General features: G+C 37.9%; 1 protein-coding gene across 7 annotated transcripts in view; it reads right to left on the reverse strand.

Annotated features, from left to right (window-relative positions):
• The window catches only part of HIBCH (3-hydroxyisobutyryl-CoA hydrolase), a 149,120-nt gene that overhangs the window by 65,875 nt on the left and 62,151 nt on the right, over positions 1–21,094 (reverse strand). For 6 of the 7 annotated variants that reach the window (XM_077154455.1, XM_077154456.1, XM_077154450.1 and 3 more), the window contains 2 exons: positions 17,854–17,932; positions 8,401–8,546 (listed from right to left, as the gene is read on the reverse strand). In XM_077154455.1, the coding sequence (XP_077010570.1) occupies positions 8,401–8,546; positions 17,854–17,932 (225 nt within the window). The remainder of the gene's footprint in view (positions 1–8,400; positions 8,547–17,853; positions 17,933–21,094) is intronic. The other variant, XM_077154454.1, reaches the window with a different exon arrangement.

Genomic DNA, 21,094 nt, shown 5'->3' on the forward strand with positions numbered 1-21,094 from the left:
ATTCTTTTAATGTGTTGTTGGATACGATTTGCTAGAATTTTATTGAGGATTTTTGCATCTATATTCATTAGAGAGATTGGTCTGTAGTTTTCTTTTTTGTAATATCTTTGCCTGGTTTTGGTATGAGGGTGATGTTGGCTTCATAGAATGAATTAGGCAGTTTTCCCTCCACTTCGATTTTTTTGAAGAGTTTGAGGAGAATTGGCACTAATTCTTTCTGGAACGTTGGTAGAATTCACATGTGAAGCCATCTGGTCCTGGACTTTTCTTTTTAGGAAGCTTTTGAATGACTAATTCAATTTCTTTACTTGTGATTGGTTTGTTGAGGTCATCTATGTCTTCTTGAGTCAAAGTTGGTTGTTCATGTCTTTCCAGGAACCCATCCATTTCATCTAAATTGTTGTATTTATTAGCATAAAGTTGTTCATAGTATCCTGTTATTACCTCCTTTATTTCTGTGAGGTCAGTAGTTATGTCTCCTCTTCCATTTCTGATTTTATTTATTTGCATCCTCTCTCTTCTTTTTGTCAATCTTGCTAAGGGCCCATCAATCTTATTGATTTTCTCATAGAACCAACTTCTGGTCTTATTGACTTTCTCTATTGTTTTCATGTTTTCAATTTCATTTATTTCTGCTCTGATCTTTGTTATTTCTTTCCTTTTGCTTGCTTTGGGATTAGTTTGCTGTTCTTTCTCCAGTTCTTCCAAGTGAACAGTTAATTCCTGCATTTTTGCCTTTTCTTCTTTTCTGATATAGGCATTTAGGGCAATAAATTTCCCTCTTAGCACTGCCTTTGCTGCATCCCATAAGTTCTGATATGTTGTGTTTTCATTTTCATTTGCCTCGAGGTATTTACTAATTTCTCTTGCAATTTCTTCTTTGACCCACTCGTTGTTTAAGAGTGTGTTGTTGAGCCTCCACGTATTTGTGAATTTTCTGGCATTCCGCCTATTATTGATTTCCAACTTCATTTCTTTATGATCCGAGAAAGTGTTGTGTATGATTTCAATCTTTTTAAATTTGTTAAGACTTGCTTTGTGACCCAGCATATGGTCTATCTTTGAGAATGATCCATGAGCACTTGAGAAAAAGGTGTATCCTGCTGTTGTGGGCTGTAATGTCCTATAAATGTCTGTTAAGTCTAGCTCCTTTATAGTAATATTCAGATTCTCTATTTCTTTATTGATCCTCTGTCTAGATGTTCTGTCCATTGATGAGAGTGGGGAATTGAAGTCTCCAACTATTATGGTATTTGTGTCTATTTCCTTTTTCAGTGTTTGCAGTGTATTCCTCACGTATTTTGGGGCATTCTGGTTCGGTGCGTAAATATTTATGATTGTTATGTCTTCTTGTTTAATTGTTCCTTTTATTAGTATATAGTGTCCTTCTTTGTCTCTTTTAACTGTTTTACATTTGAAGTCTAACTTGTTGGATATTAGTATAGCCACTCCTGCTCTTTTCTGGTTGTTATTTGCATGAAATATCTTTTCCCAACCTCTCACTTTCAACCTATGTTTATCTTTGGGTGTAAGATGTGTTTCCTGTAGACAGCATATAGAAGGATCCTGTTTTTTAATCCATTCTGCCATTCTATGTCTTTTGATTGGGGAATTCAGTCCATTAACATTTAGTGTTATTATTGTTTGGATAATATTTTCCTCTACCATTTTGCCTTTTGTATTATATATATCATATCTGACTTTCCTTCTTTCTACACTCTTCTCCATACCTCTCTCTTCTGTCTTTTCGTATCTGACTCTAGTGCTCCCTTTAGTATTTCTTGCAGAGCTGGTCTCTTGGTCACAAATTCTCTCAGTGACTTTTTGTCTGAGAATGTTTTAATTTCTCCCTCATTTTTGAAGGACAATTTTGCTGGATATAGGAGTCTTGGTTGGCAGTTTTTCTCTTTTAGTAATTTAAATATATCATCCCACTGTCTTCTAGCCTCCATGGTTTCTGCTGAGAAATCTACACATAGTCTTATTGGGTTTCCCTTGTATGTGATGGATTGTTTTTCTCTTGCTGCTTTCAAGATCCTCTCTTTCTCTTTGACCTCTGACATTCTAACTAGTAAGTGTCTTGGAGAACGCCTATTTGGGTCTAATCTCTTTGGAGTGCGCTGCACTTCTTGGATCTGTAATTTTAGGTCTTTCATAAGAGTTGGGAAATTTTCAGTGAAAATTTCTTCCATTAGTTTTTCTCCTCCTTTTCCCTTCTCTTCTCCTTCTGGGACACCCACAACACGTATATTTGTGCGGTTCATATTGTCCTTGAGTTCCCTGATACCCTGTTCAAATTTTTCCATTCTTTTCCCGATAGTTTCTGTTTGTTTTTGGAATTCAGATGTTCCATCCTCCAAATCACTAATTCTATCTTCTGTCTCTTTGAATCTATCATTGTAGGTATCCATTGTTTTTTCTATCTTTTCTACTTTGTCCTTCACTTCCATAAGTTCTGTGATTTGTTTTTTCAGTTTTTCTATTTCTTCTTTATGTTCAGCCCATGTCTTCTTCATGTCCTCCCTCAATTTATCGATTTCGTTTTTGAAGAGGTTTTCCATTTCTGTTCATATATTCAGCATTAGTTGTCTCAGCTCCTGTATCTCATTTGAACTATTGGTTTGTTCCTTTGACTGGGCCATATTTTCAATTATTTGAGCGTGATCCGTTATCTTCTGTTGGTGTCTGCGCATTTAGACAGATTTCCCTGGGTATTGGATCCAAAAGTTTGGAAGATTTTTCTGTGAAATCTCTGGGTTCTGTTTTTCTCATCCTGCCCAGTAGGTGGCGCTGTGGCACACGTTTGTCTGTGGGTCCCACCAGTAAAAGGTGCTGTGGGACCTTTAACTTTGGAAAACTCTCGCCGTCCGGGAGGTTCGCTAGCCAAAGCGGCTTGGAAGGGTTCGAGCCGACCCGGGGTCCGAATGCGGGGAGGGTTGCTGGCCGCCGCAGCCCGGGAAAGCGCCCGTCTGAATTTCCTAGTCGCCCGGGCGACAAGCGTGGCGGGAGGGCGCCAGCGGCAGCGGCCCGCCCGGGAGAGTGCACATTCCCGGGGAGTCACGGGTTTGGAAGGGGCCTCCCCTACCCGTCACCATTCTCCGCGGCCTGGGGATTTCCGATCCAATTCTCTCAGTTGGTCCGGGGGGCCGCGCGTGGTGTGGGCGCCAGCCGCCGCGGTTTCAGGGGACCGCCTCTCCAATTCTCCCAGCTGGCCCGGGAAGGGGGAAGGGAGTGACTCCGGCCGCTTCCCGCCCCGCCCGGTGAAGCCCGCGCGCCTCGGCGATCTCACCCGAGCGGCTTCTCTCAGCCAGCCAGCCGTTCCAGGATGGGGTACGCTGTCTTTTTTATCTCTGTTGTGGCTTTGGGCGCTGTTCTGTATCGTTTCTACTCCCCTAGTAGCTGTCCTGGAGAAGAAACTAAGATCCGCGCGTCTTACTAAGCCGCCATCTTCTCCGGAAGTCGCATTTTTTTTTTCTTTCAGCAATTTAAATGTCATATCACTGCCTTCTTACCTCCATGGGGGATTCTAATGAGAAATCTTATTGCAGCACAGTCTTATTGTGGCCCCCTTGGACATAAACTGCTGCTTCTCTTTTATGGCTTTCAGAATTCTCTTTGGCATTTGACAGTTTGATTATAATAGGTGGGGTGGGTGGGCCAGTGTCTCAGCAGGCAGAGTTCTGGCCTGCTGTGCTGGAGACCCAGGTTCGATTCCCGGTGCCTGCCCATGCAGAAAAAATCTATTTTAATGGATCTATTTGAGCTTATCTTGTTTAGAGTTTTTTTTTGTGCATCCTGGAGGTGTATATTCATGTCTTTTGATAAAGTTGAGAAGTTGTCAGCCTTTATTACTTTGCATATTCTCTCTGTGCCTTTCTTTTTTCTCCTTCTGGGACACCCCCAAAACATATATTGGTATGCACGATGATTGGTATGCTCTGTCCACTTTTCTTCATACTTTCTGCTCCTGAACAAATGAATTCAGTTGCTTTATTTTCAAGTCCACTGATTCTTTCTTCTTCCAGCTCCAATCTACTGTTGAACCCACAAGGGAAATTTTAATTTCTGTTACTGTGGTCTGCAGCTCTGTTGGGTTCCTTCTCATAATTTCCATTTTGCTATTGATATTCTTCTGTGTGTTCATCCATCATTTCCCTGAATTTGTTTTAGTTCTTTGTCCACGTTTTCCTTTAGCTCTTTAAGCATATTTAGAATCTTTTTTTTTTTTTTTTTGAAGTCTCTGTCTGATATGTTGATATGTCCAGATCTGGTCGTCCTATTGATGGTTTATAATGGTTTCATCTTCTCCTTTGCCTGGGCCATCGCTTCTTGTTTCTTTGTATGTTTCTTAATCTTTTGTGGAAACCTGGACACTTTGATATTTTAATGTGTTATTCAAACTCACAGGCACCTGTTCCTTAAGCTTGTATCAAACTAGGTGATACACAGCTTTCCTTAAATTCCTGATGCTAACAAAAAAAAAAAGAAGGGAAAACAGAAGACACCCATGTTAGTTTGAAAGTTGCTGAAATGGAATATATCAGAAATGGAAAGGCTCTTATAAAGGGAATTTAATAAGGTTACAAGAAAGACTGATTGATGGGTCTGGAATAGTTCTGTTAGCTGGAAAGTCACATGGCTGGCATCTGCTGGTCCCTTGCTTCTGGGCTCCGTTGCTTTCAGCCTCTCTTCCTGCAGGGGTTCCTCACTTTGCTTCTCTGGGTCTGGTTTTCATCTCTTGGTTTCCCGTGGCTCTCTCAAGCATCTGGCTTGCTTAAACATCACTATGGTAACATCTGCTGGACTCTATGCATCTTCAAACATCCATAATTCTGCTCTGTCAGCTCTGTTGTTTCTCCAAAATGTTTCTTCTTTTAAAGGATTTCAGTAAACTAATCAAGACCCACCTGGAATGGATGGAGTCACATCTCCATCTAATCAAAGGTCACACTCACAATTGGGTGCCTCACATCTCTGTGGAGATAATCTAATCAAGTCTGCAATCTATAGTGCAGAATCAAGATTAAAAGAAAGGGCTGCTCCCACAAGACTGGGTCAGGATTAAAACATGGTTTTTCTAGTATTTGTAAAGCCCCCTTCGGGGAATGGTGAGAACAGGGAAAAATTCAACTTCCCCAAGTTGAATTCTTGATATTCTCACAAGCAGTGTGGACAACCAAAGCTATAGGCTGAGCCCCCAGTCTTGAGATTTGTTCATATGAAACTTAACCTCACAAAGGATAGGTCAAGTCTACTTAAAATCTAGACCTAAGAGTCACCCCCAGAGAGCCTCTTTTGTTGCTCAGATGTGGCCTCTCTCTCTAGCCAACACAACGAGCAGTCTCACAACCCTCCCCCTCTCTGCATGGGACATGACTCCCAGGGGTGTGGACCTTCCTGGCAACGTGGGACAGAGATCCTGGAATGAGCTGAGACTCAGCATCAAGGGATTGAAAAAAACCCTAGAATGAGCTAAGAATTAACATCAACGGATTGAGAGAACCTTCTCGACCAAAAGGGGGAAGAGTGAAATGAGACTAAGTGTCAATGGCTGAGAGATTCCAAACAGAGTCGAGAGGTTATCCTGGAAGTTATTCTTACACATTAAGTAGATATCACCTTGTTGTTCAAGATGTAGTGGAGAGGCTGGAGGGAGCTGCCTGAAAATGTAGAGCAGTGTTCCAGTAGCCATGTTTCCTGATGATGATTGAACAATGATATAGCTTTCACAATGCGACTCTGTGATTGTGAAAACCTTGTGTCTGATGCTCCTTTTATCTACCATATGAACAGACAAGTAGAAGATATGAAATAAAAATAAATAATAGGGGGAACAAATGTTAAAATAAATTTAGTTTGAAATGCTAGTGATAAATGAAAGCGAGGGGTAAGGGGTATGGTACGTATAATCTTTTTTTTTCTGTTATCATTTTATTTCTTTTTCTGTTGTCTTTTTATTTCTTTTTCTAAATCGATGCAAATGTTCTAAGAAATGATGAATATGCAACTATGTGATGATATTAAGATTTACTGATTATATATGTAGAATGGAATGATATGTTAATATTTTTGTTTATTTGTTGTTAATTTTTTTAAATTAATAAATAAAAAACCAAACAAAAAAAAACATGGCTTTTCTGGGGTGCATAATATTTTCAAACCAGCAAATACCTTTCTCAGTCTTTGCAGATTGACCTTTGCAAGTGCTGTCTTTCAGATCTAAACAATACAACAAGTTTAGAGAATAGCTCAAGGCTATAGTATAGGCCTCCCTAATACTTTCTCTGTATGTGTTTTATCTCAGGTATCAGTGTGCAGCCCTGGGGATTCCCCATTATCCCTGTTTCCTAGGAATCAGTCTTTTTAAGGTCCAGGGCACTGCACTGTATGTTTATAGCCAGCAATCCTTTGCCCCAGGCCACCACAACTTGCCTGCTCTCCCACTGCATTTAGTAGGAAAGCTCTGTGAGTTGCCTTCCACACACGGGGCAAGTTCTGAGACTGCGAGCCTGTGATGGGTGTACTGATTCAGTACCTCGGCGTGCCACCAGACACACATACTACCTGTATGTGCACAGGGTTACTCTGTTCCCTCCGGAACTGGAACCAGAGACCCCACTGGGAATGCAGGATATCTCCAAGCCAAGCTGGTGAGGGGTAGGGCCAGTATGCACACCAAAAGATCTTACTGTTCATAAGTTACCTTTTTGTTTTATTCTGCACTTTTCCTATTACAGCAATCCTTTGTTTTCTGGAACTTTGAGAATGATGTTTTGCTGGTTCTTGTTGGTTGTTCAAAGTTTCTGTGGTGGGTTGGAGGCCTGAAGCCTTCTCAATCTGCTATCTCAATCAGGACTTCTTTTTTTTTTTTACATGGGCAGGCACCAGGAATCGAACCCAGGTCCTCTGGCATGGCAGGCGAGCATTCTTGCCTGCTGAGCCACCGTGGCCCACCCAACAATCAGGCCTTCTTAAATTAAGCTCTTTCTTCTTTGAATCCTTTATAGTACCTTCTTTTGTCTTTGAATCCTTTGAGTACCTTCTTTGTATTCTATTTGCATACTTATCATATAATTTTACTCTATCAGATGAGATAGATGGTTTTGTATCTTTCCTGCATATACCTCTAGCTCCATCCCTAACATGCATTACCCATTTCTGTATACTTTACAGGCCCTCTGAATGATCGTCTACCCATTGTAGATTTTATTGGGCAAGCTGACAAAGAGGGAAAGAGACTGTATCAGCTTTCTCTCCAATTCTTAACCAAATTCTACTATATCAAAGGTCCTTCCGGACTGAGTAAATGATTACAGTAACAGGGCAAGTGCTGAGTCAAGAAAAATCCAGTCACCTCTAAGTAAATGTATATAAACCACTGTGTTAAAATATTCGTAATATTTAAAATTTGTGTGCTGACTATCTCAGTTACTAAGCCAAGCACTTAACATGAATTTTCTAATTTAATCTTTATAATATTCCTTCCCCTACCCCAAAACAGCCCTCCCCAAGATCAGATATCTATTTGGAGATCTATGTGGTTCCAGAGAAGTCAGCTTTACCCCACAAGGAAAGAGCACATGACCTACGATAGGCCAGTCCATATATTCTACCCACCCCTGCCACCCACCTACACATGGTGTGGACATAATATAAGCCACTCCAATAAAAGTGAATTTAGCCAGTTAAAGCAGAAAAAAATCCCTGGTCTCTTGATAGGCATTATGGAGCAAAACTATCTTGAAGTGGACTTGCTGTTAAATGTAATACAAGGAATTCCAACAACTGTGATAATGTCCTTCTCATTGATTAAAGCTAGTATTTAAACTCAGCCTGGGTGTCTGCATATTTTTTGCCATATACTATCCAGTGATAAGAAAAATGGCCGCATTGTTAAAAGAATTCTTAGACAAAAGTAATGTGTCTTTTGCAACTGAAATGCTTTAGTAAAGTTCTAAGACTATATTTTACAAATATAACTATTTTAAATATACTAGGGGAAACTCACAACCAAGAAAAATCCTCAAAAATGGTTTTATGAAGTAAAAGTCTACCTCTTTATACTCATAGTTTAGAATTTTATATATTAAGCCTTTATAAATTAGGCATTACTTTTAAAAATAAAAAGACTATTCATAAAAAACTACTGACTGAATACCTAATATGTGGCAGGCAAATACAGCCTCAGCACAGGTATTATTACTTTCATTTCCCATACAAGAAAACTGAGAGTTACAGAGCTTAAGCAGCTCCTCAGGGTTACCAGCTATAAGTATAAGCAGTAGACCCAAGATTCACACCCATATCTACCAAAAATGTGATCTCAACAACTCCCTAAACTGTCTCCCCATGTAATACTGGTTATCCCAACCACACAAAAGTGATCATTCAAATAATTACCTTTTCAGAATCTACAAAGTGTGTAGCAATTCCTGCTCTCTGCACATCTCTCCCTTTCAGTCTGAATCCTGTTAATGCAAGGAAGTAACCAAGCTTTCCTTTCAGCCGTGGCAAGAAATAACCTCCACCCACATCAGGGAATAGCCCTGTAAATTAAATATAACAAAAAGATATAACAATAGTTAAATGAAGAGTGAATACAATAAAACTCTATTTCAGCTCAGATAGCCATTTCTCTCTGGGGCTGAATCTATTTTTAAAAATATTATTAAACTAAGTACCATATAATATGATCAATATCACAAGACTTGCCATAAATTTGCTAACTTAATTTTGAAATATTTCAAAATCTTATTTCTATAGAAGTCAGTAAAGTATGTGATGACAGTATTTTGTATATTAGAAGTACTCAATAAATACTATCTAAATTTTCTCACCATTAATTACTTTTTAAGACTCTATGAAGTATGTAAAAATTAAAAAAAAAACATTTTCTTTTCAAATGATAAGTATGGGAGAACTATACATAATCTAAGGGTTGTAATATAATGAGAAAGTTGACTATCCCATTCAAATTAATTCCCAAACTTAGTCCATTATCTATTTCCCAGATATTTAGAGACTGATGCAATGAACTACTAAATGAACAAGTTGCTACATAATAAAATCAGTTGCATATACTCTCTTCTTAACCGTTAGTATTCTTAAAATTCTCTTAGTATCTCTACTGGTAACAATTAAAAATAGATTTTATGCAAATAATTGCCTGATAGTACTTAAACAATTGTGACCTTTTAGTTTTATAATCCATAGATCTATTCTAAGATTGCTTCATTTAATGCAGCTAAAATGAAAGAACAGACACTCAAATTCCTTCCATAAACTAGAATTTCAAAATAAGCAATACTTTCGGAATGAAGTTCTGATATACATTACAACACGGATGAACCTTGAAAACATTATGCTAAGTGAATTATGTCAGACACAAAAGGACAAATAATGTATGATTCCATTTATATGAAATATCTAGAATAAGCAAATTCATTGAGACAGAAAGTAGAGTAGAAATTACTGGGGGCTGGGGTAGGTAGAAATGGGAGTTATCGTTTAATGGGTACAGTGTTTCTGTTCTGAGTGATGAAAAAGTTTTGGTAATGAATAGCTGTGGTGGTAGCAAAACAGTTTGAAAGTAATTAATGCCACTAAATTGTACACTTACAAATTGTTAAAATGGCAAATTTTAGGTAATATATATGTTACACAATAAGGGGAAAAAAAGAAGTCTACTCAATGGCAAAAATATTCCAAATTTGGTTAAGAGCTATAAAAGTAACAGAATTAAGTAGCTGCATAAACACAAAGCATAGGAAACATGAAGAAAACAAAACCAAGATGCATCATAATCAAAGCCAATAATAAAAAAAAATTTAAGATTAGCCAGAGGGCATGGGGGGATAGAGGTAGAGAAGACACAGAGGAACAAAGATGAGGATGACAGCAGATTTCTCATGAACTAAAAAAGGAAAGAAGAAAGTGTAGAAGATTCTTTAAAGTACTAAAATTAAAATCTGTCAACCCAGAATTCTACTCAGCTCTCAAAGCAGTGACCTCAGCTTTCACCTTTAAAAACCATAGAAAGAAGAGGAAATTAAACCCAAAGTAGGAGAAAGGAAATAATAAAGATCAGGGCATTCATTCAAAATAGAAAATAAAACCAAAGCTGTTTTTTTTTAGCTCAATAAAATTAATAATAAATATCTAGCTAAGTATGATCAAGAAAAAAGGAAAAAGATACAAATTACCAATATCAAGAATGACAGAGCCAGACATCAAATTCTACAAATGTTAAAAATATAAGGGAGTACTAGTAACAATTTTATGCTACTAATTGAACACACTCCTTGAAAAAACAAAACTACCAAGTTTATATAAGAAGTAATAACTATAGCCCTATACATCCTAAAGAGGATAAATCTGTAGATAAAAAACTTCCCACAAAGAAAATTCCAGAGCTAGAGGACTTCAAGGTAAAATCTACATCGTGTTTATAAAAAAAAAAAAAAAAGTACCAATTCTACATATTCTTCCAGAAAATGAAGCCAGCATACTCTAAAACCAAAATGAAGTGAGTACACATTTGAAGAAAACCACAGATCAATTTCCCACATGAACATAGAAACAAAAATTGCACATAAAATGTTTGTAAAATCTTTGTAAATCAAACCCGACAACATTTAAAAGGATAATACAACAAATCAGCATGATCAATGCTAGCAATGCAAGGTTAATGTTGAAAAAACAATCAAAGTAATTCATATTATTAAACTAGAACAGAAAAACCAAAAGATCATTTCATTAGACATAGAAGGAACATTTGATAAAATGCAAAATGCATTCTTAATAAAAATTCCCAGGGAACTAGGAAGAGAAGGAAACTTCCTATCTCTGTTAAAAGGCACCTCTGAAAATCTACAACTAACTTCATAATTAATGGCGAGAGTCTAAATGCAAAGATCAGGACCAAGGAAAGAATATCCATTCTCACAACTTCAAATCAACACTGTATTGGAAGTTCTGGCCAGTGCAATAAGACAAGAAAATGAAATAAAAGGTGTCCAGGATGGGAAGTATTTTAGTCAGTATTCCATACGGCAGGCTGCAAGCTGGAAATTCCAATGGAGGTAACACTGAATTCTCCAGGAAAGGCAGGCTGGCTGAAGTAGAGACAGAAATTCTTCTCTGATTGCTGAAACTCTGTTCTCTCTTCAAGGCTTCCACCTGACTGGATGAGGAGTCTCCTCTCACTGCTGAAGACAACTCTGTCATTGATTGTTCATTTAATCAGCCAAAGATGCAATCAACTGACTAATAATTTAAATCCATGCAATAACCTCACAGTAACAATCGCACCAGTGCTTGCTTGATAAAACAAATAAACACTGTAATCTAGCCAAGTTGGCTCATAAAACTAACCACAACAGTACAGTCCACCCCTTGTCAACCTGCCATCTATACACATCCCCTTAAACCATACTTAATCTCTAAATAAAGACAATAACATAATCATACTTCCACAGGAAAGGCAAATCTATATTCAAAGTGTCTATCGCAGTAAGAACATATGACAGAAATGATCCAATATAACCAGTCTTCCTCCAGGTAACAGGCTGATCACTTGGAATGGTGTCATATCCAGGGACTGACTGTAGTCTCTGCTGCTGGCAGACTGGGTACTCAGGAGTGGCTATAGGCAGGTCAGCCTTGGTAGTAGAAGTCCATGTTACTGAGCTGATGCATAATCTCCATCCCTACCAAAATAACCACTTTATTTATGAACATACTGGTCAATGATAGTAATGGGTGAGAAAAAAGGTTGATGGATATCTACAGAACTGGCCATCTATTCAGATGATTAAAATCCTCCCCTGCTGAAGTCAAACTCTGGTAAGCCTTCAGATGAGATGCAAATAACTTCATTGTTTTGCCCATTCAGAAAGATCTAGCCTTTCTGTCACCAATTTTCCAATAACCAATTTCCCTGACTACCTAGCCAAATTACTGATCACACACAGGCCATGAATCAGTATACAAAAGCACCTCTGGCCACTTTTCCTCCCAAGTGAAAGGAAAAACTAAGTTCAATGTTTCAAGTTCTTCCTTTTACCACTGTCCTTCACGGATGCCCCAGAAAGGGGCCGCAATGCTACAACTGTCCACTTTGATGAGGCACCTACATATCATGCAACATCATTTGTAAACAAGGTTGAGTTTTCTTTCCCTTGGTCAACTGATTATAGGGAACTCCCCACAAGGCTGTAGCTATGTGCTGGGAGAGAAAAGGTAACGTGGAATGAGAGGGAATTATAGGCATTTGGGCCACTTTATCTTGTAACTTACCTGTGCCGTCTGGACCTGTTTGATCTTCACCATATATATATACAAAAGTGATATACATATCACTTCGAATTGATGGACTGCTGCTGTATACACCCAGATCTATGGCTTGGTGAATCAGACAACATCCTGTTCATGACAGCAACTCAGGTCTGATGATAGCTTTGAGGTCCATGGTTAAACATTTGGTCTCTACTAAGGCCAAAAACTTTTTCTCAAAAGGAGAATAGTTATCTGCAGAGGAAAGCAGGGTTTTGCATCAAAATCCTAAGGATCTGTACTGTGACTCTCCTATGGGGACCTGCCAAAACCTCCAAACAGCATCTCTAGTTGCCACTGAAAATTCCAGCACCATTGGTTCTGCTGAATCATACGACCCAAATGTCAGAGCAGCTTGCACAGCAGCCTGGACCTGTTGCAAAACCTCCTTTTGTTACTGTTCCAACTCAAACTATCAGCTTTCTAGGTGATTCAGTAAATGGGCCAGAATAGTAGAACCAAATGAGAAACATGTTGCCTCCAAAATCCAGAAAGGCCAACCAGGCATTTCTCTTTATTATTATTATTATTACTATTATTATTATGACTGTAGGAGAGACCAGATGTAACAGTTTATCCTTCATTTTAGAAAAGATATCTCAACATGCCCCACACCACTGGATGCCTGGAAATTTCACTGAGGTAGAAGGCCCCTGAATATTTGTTGGATTTATCTCCTACCCTCTGACAGGCAAAAGGCTTTATCAATAAGTCCAGAGTAGTTACTACTACTTGCTCACTAAGTGCAATCAGCATGATGCCATCAACATAATGAACTAGAGTGATGACTTGTGGCATGGAAAGGTGATTAAGTTTCCTATGGACTACATTATGACATATGGCTGGAGAACTGATAGATCCTTGAGGTAGGACAGTGATGTTATATTCCTGGCTGCGCTAGCTGAAAGCAAACTGCTAATTTGCTCAAGCAGCTGCAACTGGAGTTACCACAAGGTTAAGTTTACAATAATCCACTATCATCCTCCAAGATCCATCTGTTTTCTGCACAGGCCAAATAGGAAAGCAGAACGGAGATGTGGTGGGAATTGCCACTTCTGTATTCTTCGTCTTCAATGTTACACTAATCTGAGTAATACCTCCAAGAATGCAATACAGCTTTTGCTTTACCATTTTACTAGGGTGGGATAGCAGAGGAAACTTAGTGGCTTCCTCTTGGCCTTTCCTACCATAACAGCCCTAACTTCCCAACCAGGGAATTAATGTGGAGATTCTGCCAGCTGCTGGGTACGTTTATTCCAATTATGCATTCTAAAATTGTTGAAATAACCACAGAATCAGTTCAGGGACCCACTGTGACATGACTGGAACTAAAGCTCCATTAGCCATTTGACCTCCTTAAGCCCCTACTCTAAAAGACCACAGTGACATTTTGAGTCTCCTGGAATTAACGTCAATTCAGACCCAGTGTCCAGTAATTACTGAAATGTCTACTCATTTCTTTTTTCCCAATAAACAGTCACTCCAGTAAAAGGCCATAGGTCACTTTGGGGAAACCTAGGAAAGTATACATTTTTGGTAGAGTAACAGGATCCTTCTCCAAGTGGACCTGACCTTCCTTCACTCAAGTGGTTCTGGGTCTGGAAACTCTCATGTCTGGGAATTAATTGAGGGGTTGTGACTGTGGTTTTGTGATTCAAGTTAGACCTTTGTTCACTTGACCTAAAATTCTCATGCTTATACAAATCAAGTAAGAATTTAGTAGACTACCCATCTATTTTGCTTCCAGGTAAACAATAATCAACTGGAAAACTCCATAAGTCTCTATGAGTAGGATTATTCTGATTACTGCTTTGACTCTGCTGTCCATTACAGTAGCCACATCCACCTTTTCTTTGGAGATTAAGTACCACCACTTGCCTCTAGCCAACCTGGATCTGGTCACCCCCATATGTTCAAAGATCCAAGTTCAGTGGCAGCAGTTCCCACAGTATTATATGATCTATAGAGAAAAGTGACCACCAAGTTTTTCAGGGTAGAAGGAACTGCTCTAACAAAACTTATTCCTCACAGACCTGGTGAATGGTGTAGTCCTCGACATTTCTGGGATAAGTGTGCCCCTCTTACATAATAAATCCATTTATTTTGATAAATTCATATATCATGATAAATCTATTCTAACATTCTAATCTCTCTAAGTCTCTGGATTCCCTCATCTACATTATACCAGGGCAGTTATGACATTTCAACTTCATTTAATATTGGCCACCTTTTAGGTCCATGCTTCAGCCATCAACTCAAACAAACCATTAAAGACCTTTCTAATCCCTATGAACTACAATACTGAATCAACAATCTCTTAGACGGTCATATCAATAAACAAAGCTTGATCTAAATTTATGTTCCTTTCACCATCATCCTACATTCTTAATATCCACCCCAACACTTATTCCCCTGAATTTTATCTGTATAAGTTGGAAATAAGTTGCAGAGTAGCACACCTTCTCATAGCTTACACTCTTTGTTATTTACCTTTTTGGGGTCTGTTGGGACCTCAGTCTAGTTATAGCTCTAGAAGAAAAGAGGGATGGGTCATGAGAGGAATTACAGTGTCTGGCAAGCAAACTACCTCAAGACATTTCACTGTAGTTTCATTTGGTGAAAAAGGTTAATCTCTTCAAGCAGAGGAGTGAAGGCCATTACTTCAGGAGAGGCAGTTACAGATGTATTAGGCACAGCAGGGATAATATCTTCAGGTAGAAGCTGGATGACTGATTCCTTGGGGCAGACTACTACAGGTTTACCTGGCAAAGATGGCTTGGCAAAACTAGGTGTTCAATGTCTTCACCATCATCAACCGCCCAAATGTCCCCATTCAGATTTTCAGGATCTCATTCCTTCCCAATTCCTCATTTTAACAGTACTCTACAAGGTTGGAAATTCAATTTACACTGTAATTTAGCTACTTACACAATGAGACTCTGGTTCTGGTTTTCAGAAATCTCAAGTACAGAGCTGTAGGAAATAAGAGTTTCTTTCAGGGAACATACAGGAATTTTCATATCCTTCATGTGATGTGTGGGCTAGAAAAGTCCTAAGCTTATTCTTCCTTTTAATAAATTTTATTCAGTGTATTTAGATACAGCCAGTCAACATACATACATACACATACACACACACACACATATATTTTTTGTCATGGGCAGGCTCCAGGAATTGAACCCAGGTCTCCGGCATGGCAGGCAAGAACTCTGCCACTGAGCCACTGTTGCCCACCCAATATATATTTTTTAACATCACAAAACTCTGCTGAGGTATCAAATACCAGATATTTAAGAGACACCAGAGCCTTGTCTCTTATAAACATTTGAGTAAGAGTATCCAGTGATAATAATTTGAGTATCTTTATTGCCAGTTCACACCATGGACCATCAATGCTCTCTGGATCACTGGAAATAGAGTCATCAGCACCTTTTAATCTAATTAAATTATAGAACAAATTCAAAAACCACAGAACCAATTCAGAAATCTCATCCTTAAGATTCTGTTCCTCAAGACCCACTCTTGGTACCAAAATCTGTATTAGTCAGGGCTCTCCAGAGAAAGAGAAATGACAGGATGTGTGTGTGTATATATGTGTATATGTGTGTGTTTGTGTAAATATTAAGATATTTATTAAAGGAATTGGCAACTGAGGAGTCTGACAAGCCTAAATTTCATATAACAGACCACAAGTTGGAAACTCCAATGGAGAAGCTGGCTGGCTGAAGTAGTGATAGAAATTTTCCTTTTTGATTGCTGAAATCCTGTTCTTCCTTTAATGCCTCCACCTGAATGGATCAGGAGACTCCTCTTAGTGCCAAAAGCAATCTCCTTTGTTGAATGTATATGTAATCTGTCAGAGATGCAATCAACTGGCTGATGACTCAAATCCAGGAAATACCCGCACAGTATCAAGGCAGGACTTGCTTGACCAGACAAGTGAACACTATAACCTAGCCATGTTGGCACATAAAATTTACCATCACAGGAAGAAAAAATTAAAACTGACTTTACTTGACTTTATTTTAAAATTGACATGATTTTGTATATAGAAAATCCAATTAAATCTACAAAAAAAAAAAAAAAAACCCTACTAGAACTAATAAGTGAGCTTAGCAAGTTTACAAGATAGGTGGCCAAAATGTAAATTCAATTCTATTTCCATATGCTGACAAGCAATCAGAAACCAAAATTTTTAAAATGCTGTTTACCATAGCATCAAAAAATGTAAAATACTAAGGCATAAATCTGAGAAGGATTTGCAAGATCTATACATTGAAAACTACTGAACTTGCTGAAATTAAAGAATACCAAAATAAATGGAGAGATACACCAAAGATATCCTTCACTGATTCCAAGACTCAATATTGTTAAGATGTCAATCTCACTAAATTGACCAACAAATTCTAGACAATTCCAATAAAAATTCTAGTAGCTTTTTTGTTGAAACTAACATAATCATTCTAAAATTCATACGGAAAGCAAATGACCTATAAAGCCAAAACAACTTTGGGAAAAAAAAAAAGAACAAAATTGGAGGATTAACACTACATGATTTCAAGAGTAACATTTCTAAAGTAACAGTAATAAAAAAACAGTATGGTATTAGCACCAAGACTGACATATACAGACAACTGACAAAGATGTAAAGGCAATTCAGTGAAGAAACAATAGCGTTTTGTACAAATGGTGCCAGAATGATTGTACCTCCATCTTCAAAATAATGAGCTTTGATCCATATGTCATAAAAGTTCAGGTAGTTAGTTAGGTGCATCACTTGGCCAAATAATGATTCCCTATTGTTCCGTTTCTCTTGCCTTAAATCATCAGTATGTGAAATTCATTTATGGTTGTGGGAGTACCTTCCACAATGAGTAAGGTTTCATTTAATTAGCTGGAGGTTTAAAGGAGAGAGGTCAGAAAAGAGCTCAGTAGCTCAGTATACCTCATCTCAGCACTCACAGCTCAGTCCATATGTTTGGAGATGCAGAAAGGAATCACCCTGGGGAAAGTCACCGGAACCTAGATGCCTGGAGAGAAGGCCAACAGACATCGCCATGTGCTTTCCCATATAACAAGACAACCTCAGATGAAAGTTAGCTGTCTTTCCTCTGAAGAACTATATATTTTTCATTAAATAAATCCTCTTATCAAAAGCCGAGCCATCTCTGGTGTGCTGCATCCTGGCAGCTTTGGCAGACAAAACATCATATATAAAAAATTCACTCAAAATGGACCATAGATATAAATTCAAAAATATTTTCCCTTAATAATCCCTTTTATCTAAAGTAACTGCAATGTTAGTATCTCCAAGTAAACATTCTTGCTTTTGTGTTTTCAAATACAGTTACTGAGCCAATATAAACTTTTAGCTATCTTCCTATTCTAATTTCTTTTTAAAAGTTCTTTGACTGCCATATAGCACAAAATATGCCACCAATTCCTTCAACAAGAGGATGTAAGCTGAAATGTATCAAAAGATGATTCTAAAACTGCTTATGAAAATATTTCCGTTTTTACCTATTGATGTTTCTGGCATTGCAAAAAGAGTCTTTTCTGTAGCCACTCGGAATTGCCCATGTACTGAGAGACCAACTCCCTAGAGAAATAAGGCAAAAAAATTTGGTTTAAAAATACTATAACACATAAAGACATAAATTCACACACATAATACAAAGCAAGTAAATTATCTTTATATGCCATATAATTTCAGAAGAACTTATTGGAGGAAAAATATATGGTATCCCCAATATGTGGAGTAGATTTATTCACACTAAGATGATTTTCGCAGTATCTTGTGGTATACTTCATGCCCTACTTCCCCAGTTCCTTCTTATTTCAAAATAGATGCAGGAGCATAGAAGTGACTCCTTCTAGAACCACTGAGAGTTGTTGCTTGTTAATGGAACCAATAATCAAAGGATAAAAAAGAAAGAAAGAAACCCACACACAACCAAGCTAGTCTAGCAAACTCCAGTAATTTTGAGTAGGATATGAATGTCTTATTTATTCACATATTTCATCAAATAATATTAGGAACATCATTTTTCTCAGATAAAACATTTAATGGGGCCAATGACATAACACCCAAAAGTTGGTTACAAAATATAAGTTTCAGAAGGAAAGATTTAGTTGAAAGTCTCTCTCTCACTTACTGAAAAACATGCAATTTCCTATCAACTTTATATTGTATGCTATGCTCTTAAAGTGCTATAAGCTCTTAAATTTAAGAGGGTATATAAAGAACATAGAAATAAATAAAAGTATCAGGCACTACCTACATCAACATTTGTAGATTAAACATACAATGTCAGATATGCTATAGGTATTCTATTAGGACACAGTTAACTGAAAATATAACCCAAGTAGATGGCATATACTTCAAGACTACATGAAGTCTTACAAGTTTTCATAAAAATAAAATATTACTAGTTATATTAATAATTCCTTGCATTATTTTAAGAGTCCTTGCCTCACATTCTACTTACCACTTTCATATCATGACTGAAAGTTATTAGTGTTCAAGAATGTTTTTCTAAGAACTTAAAACAGAGAATTAGACTGGATTAGCAGCTTTCAGACTATGTTTTGTTGAGTCCTAGGGCTCAGAAGAGCTGCCTCAGTCTGGGGTGTCCCACAGGAAGATCTCCAGGCCTTACTGACTAATACTGTTTCAATCAGAACTCCTCTATTGTCCCCTCCCTATTTAATGAACTCTGAATTCCACAAATAATATATGGCTATATCCCCCTTTATGAAACATCTACAAGTAAGGACAAAGTCTTCTCTGACTACAGCCTCCAATCATTTCATTATCTACCTCCCCAGAGACACATAATTATAATCAATTCAGTACATAACACCTCAGATTGTTTCCCTATATATATAATACATATTTTAACAAATTTGTACATTTATCTGCATGTACACATATAAAATCCATACTCTATTCCATGGCCTGCACAGCCCTACATGATTTGGTCTAGCCTATCTCTCTGACTTTCTCTCCCACCACTCTTCCCTGTTTGTTCCACTAGTCATGAGGGCCTTGTGCCACTCTTCTGAAACTTCAATTTTTTTCAATTTCAATTAATCACATAATTTTAAAATGAGAAAGACATACTAAAGATGGCCACTGCCTGCCCCATTCCTGCCCTTTTCTCTAAGGGAATCTGCCCTGCCCAGAGACTTTGCCCATCCCCCGGAAGACTGAATTCTGGACTCAAAAGCAGTTAATTGAACCTGATCTAGAACCCTACGGTCTGGGGAATGAAAAGGGGAAAAAAGTAAACCAGACAAGAGTCTCAGTCTTAGGTATTTAGATTAGATTGAAACACAGTGGAAGCTGTCAACTGATGATAGTCAAAGAAGTTTAAAGGACATGTGAAATTTGAACTGAAGAAGCCAAGACAGCCAAGTAGAAAGCTGAAATTTTTATATGAGGTAGGGACCAAAAAATTGAGAAAGATAAAGCCTGTTCAAAACAAAGTTAACATACAAATGGAAGCAGAAAGATGAAAGAAGAAAAGCACACTACTTAAATCTCCTTTAAATCCATACCTGCAGTCCAATTTTCAAGAAAACAAGGTACAATGTGGTTTATATCTTTGGATTCCCATTTGAACCCCGTAATTGCCTAATTCATTTCTAAAAATTGTAACTTGTGTTTTACCTTTATCACAATCTAAGGAATGGCCAGTTTTATTAGTCTATAAAAACAATTTTTGCCTTTGTTGATCCTCTCTATGTATGTACTCTGTAAATCATTTATTTCTACTCTAATCATTCCATCATGATGTCAAGCCTACTTAAGTTTCAAACATTTGGAGTTTTCTAGTTATCTATCACTGATTGCTAGCTTAATTCCATTAGACCCCAAGAGCATATTCTATAAGCTTAATCCTTTGAAATATGTTGCGACTAACTCTATGGTCAACTTCGGTAAATGCCCCATGTGCACATGAAATGAAAATGAATTTGAAGTTATTGAGAAATTAATTGTATCATTTGTACTAAACAATATTCAAATCACGTGTGGTAGGTAATACAAATGTACATATACTGATATATTATCTCTCTCTGTTACTAAAAGAGATGTATTAAAAATCATTTCCGGTCTTAGGGGCAAGATGGTTGTGTAGGAAGGTATGGACTTAAGTTAGTCCTCTATACCAGCTAGTAAATAGCCAAGAACTATCTGGAACAACTGTTTGGAGGACATCCATGACTAAGCACACATAGTACACCAGTCTGGAACGGGTGGAAGGGCCAAGACCACAGCACAGAACTGTAAGTAAAGCCCCCAAACTGCAGAGGCCTCCCCCAGTAGCACCACAAGCTCTGTTATAAACACTTCCCCATGGGAAAATGCAGCAGTATGTACTAGGAGCAAGGGAAGATAGCACAACTAAGATCTAACTGCAGTTTTAATTAACAAGTTTGGATGGCTGAATACAAGCTCTGAGCACAAATAAACCCAGAGCAAGCAGGAAAGGAACCATGATGTCTCTCTCAGCAGAGAGGACAGAGAGAAGGAGGAGCTCACAGGGGACTGGGAGTGCAGGGGAGGAGTCTTTTTGAGCTCAGAATACCAGAAAAGGGCTGTGCCCCAAGAAAAGGAATACATTGAACTGGGTACCAACTCTAGCTCTTGACTCATGAACCTTGGGAGCTGGGGACTAGCTCTGAAAAAGCTTTTTTTAAAAAGTTTTTTAAAACTATTCTAGTAGCTCACTAGAGAAGGTCTCAAGCAGTTTCAATT

Source organism: Tamandua tetradactyla, chromosome 3 (genome assembly GCF_023851605.1).
Source record: "Tamandua tetradactyla isolate mTamTet1 chromosome 3, mTamTet1.pri, whole genome shotgun sequence".
Taxonomy (NCBI): domain Eukaryota; kingdom Metazoa; phylum Chordata; class Mammalia; order Pilosa; family Myrmecophagidae; genus Tamandua; species Tamandua tetradactyla.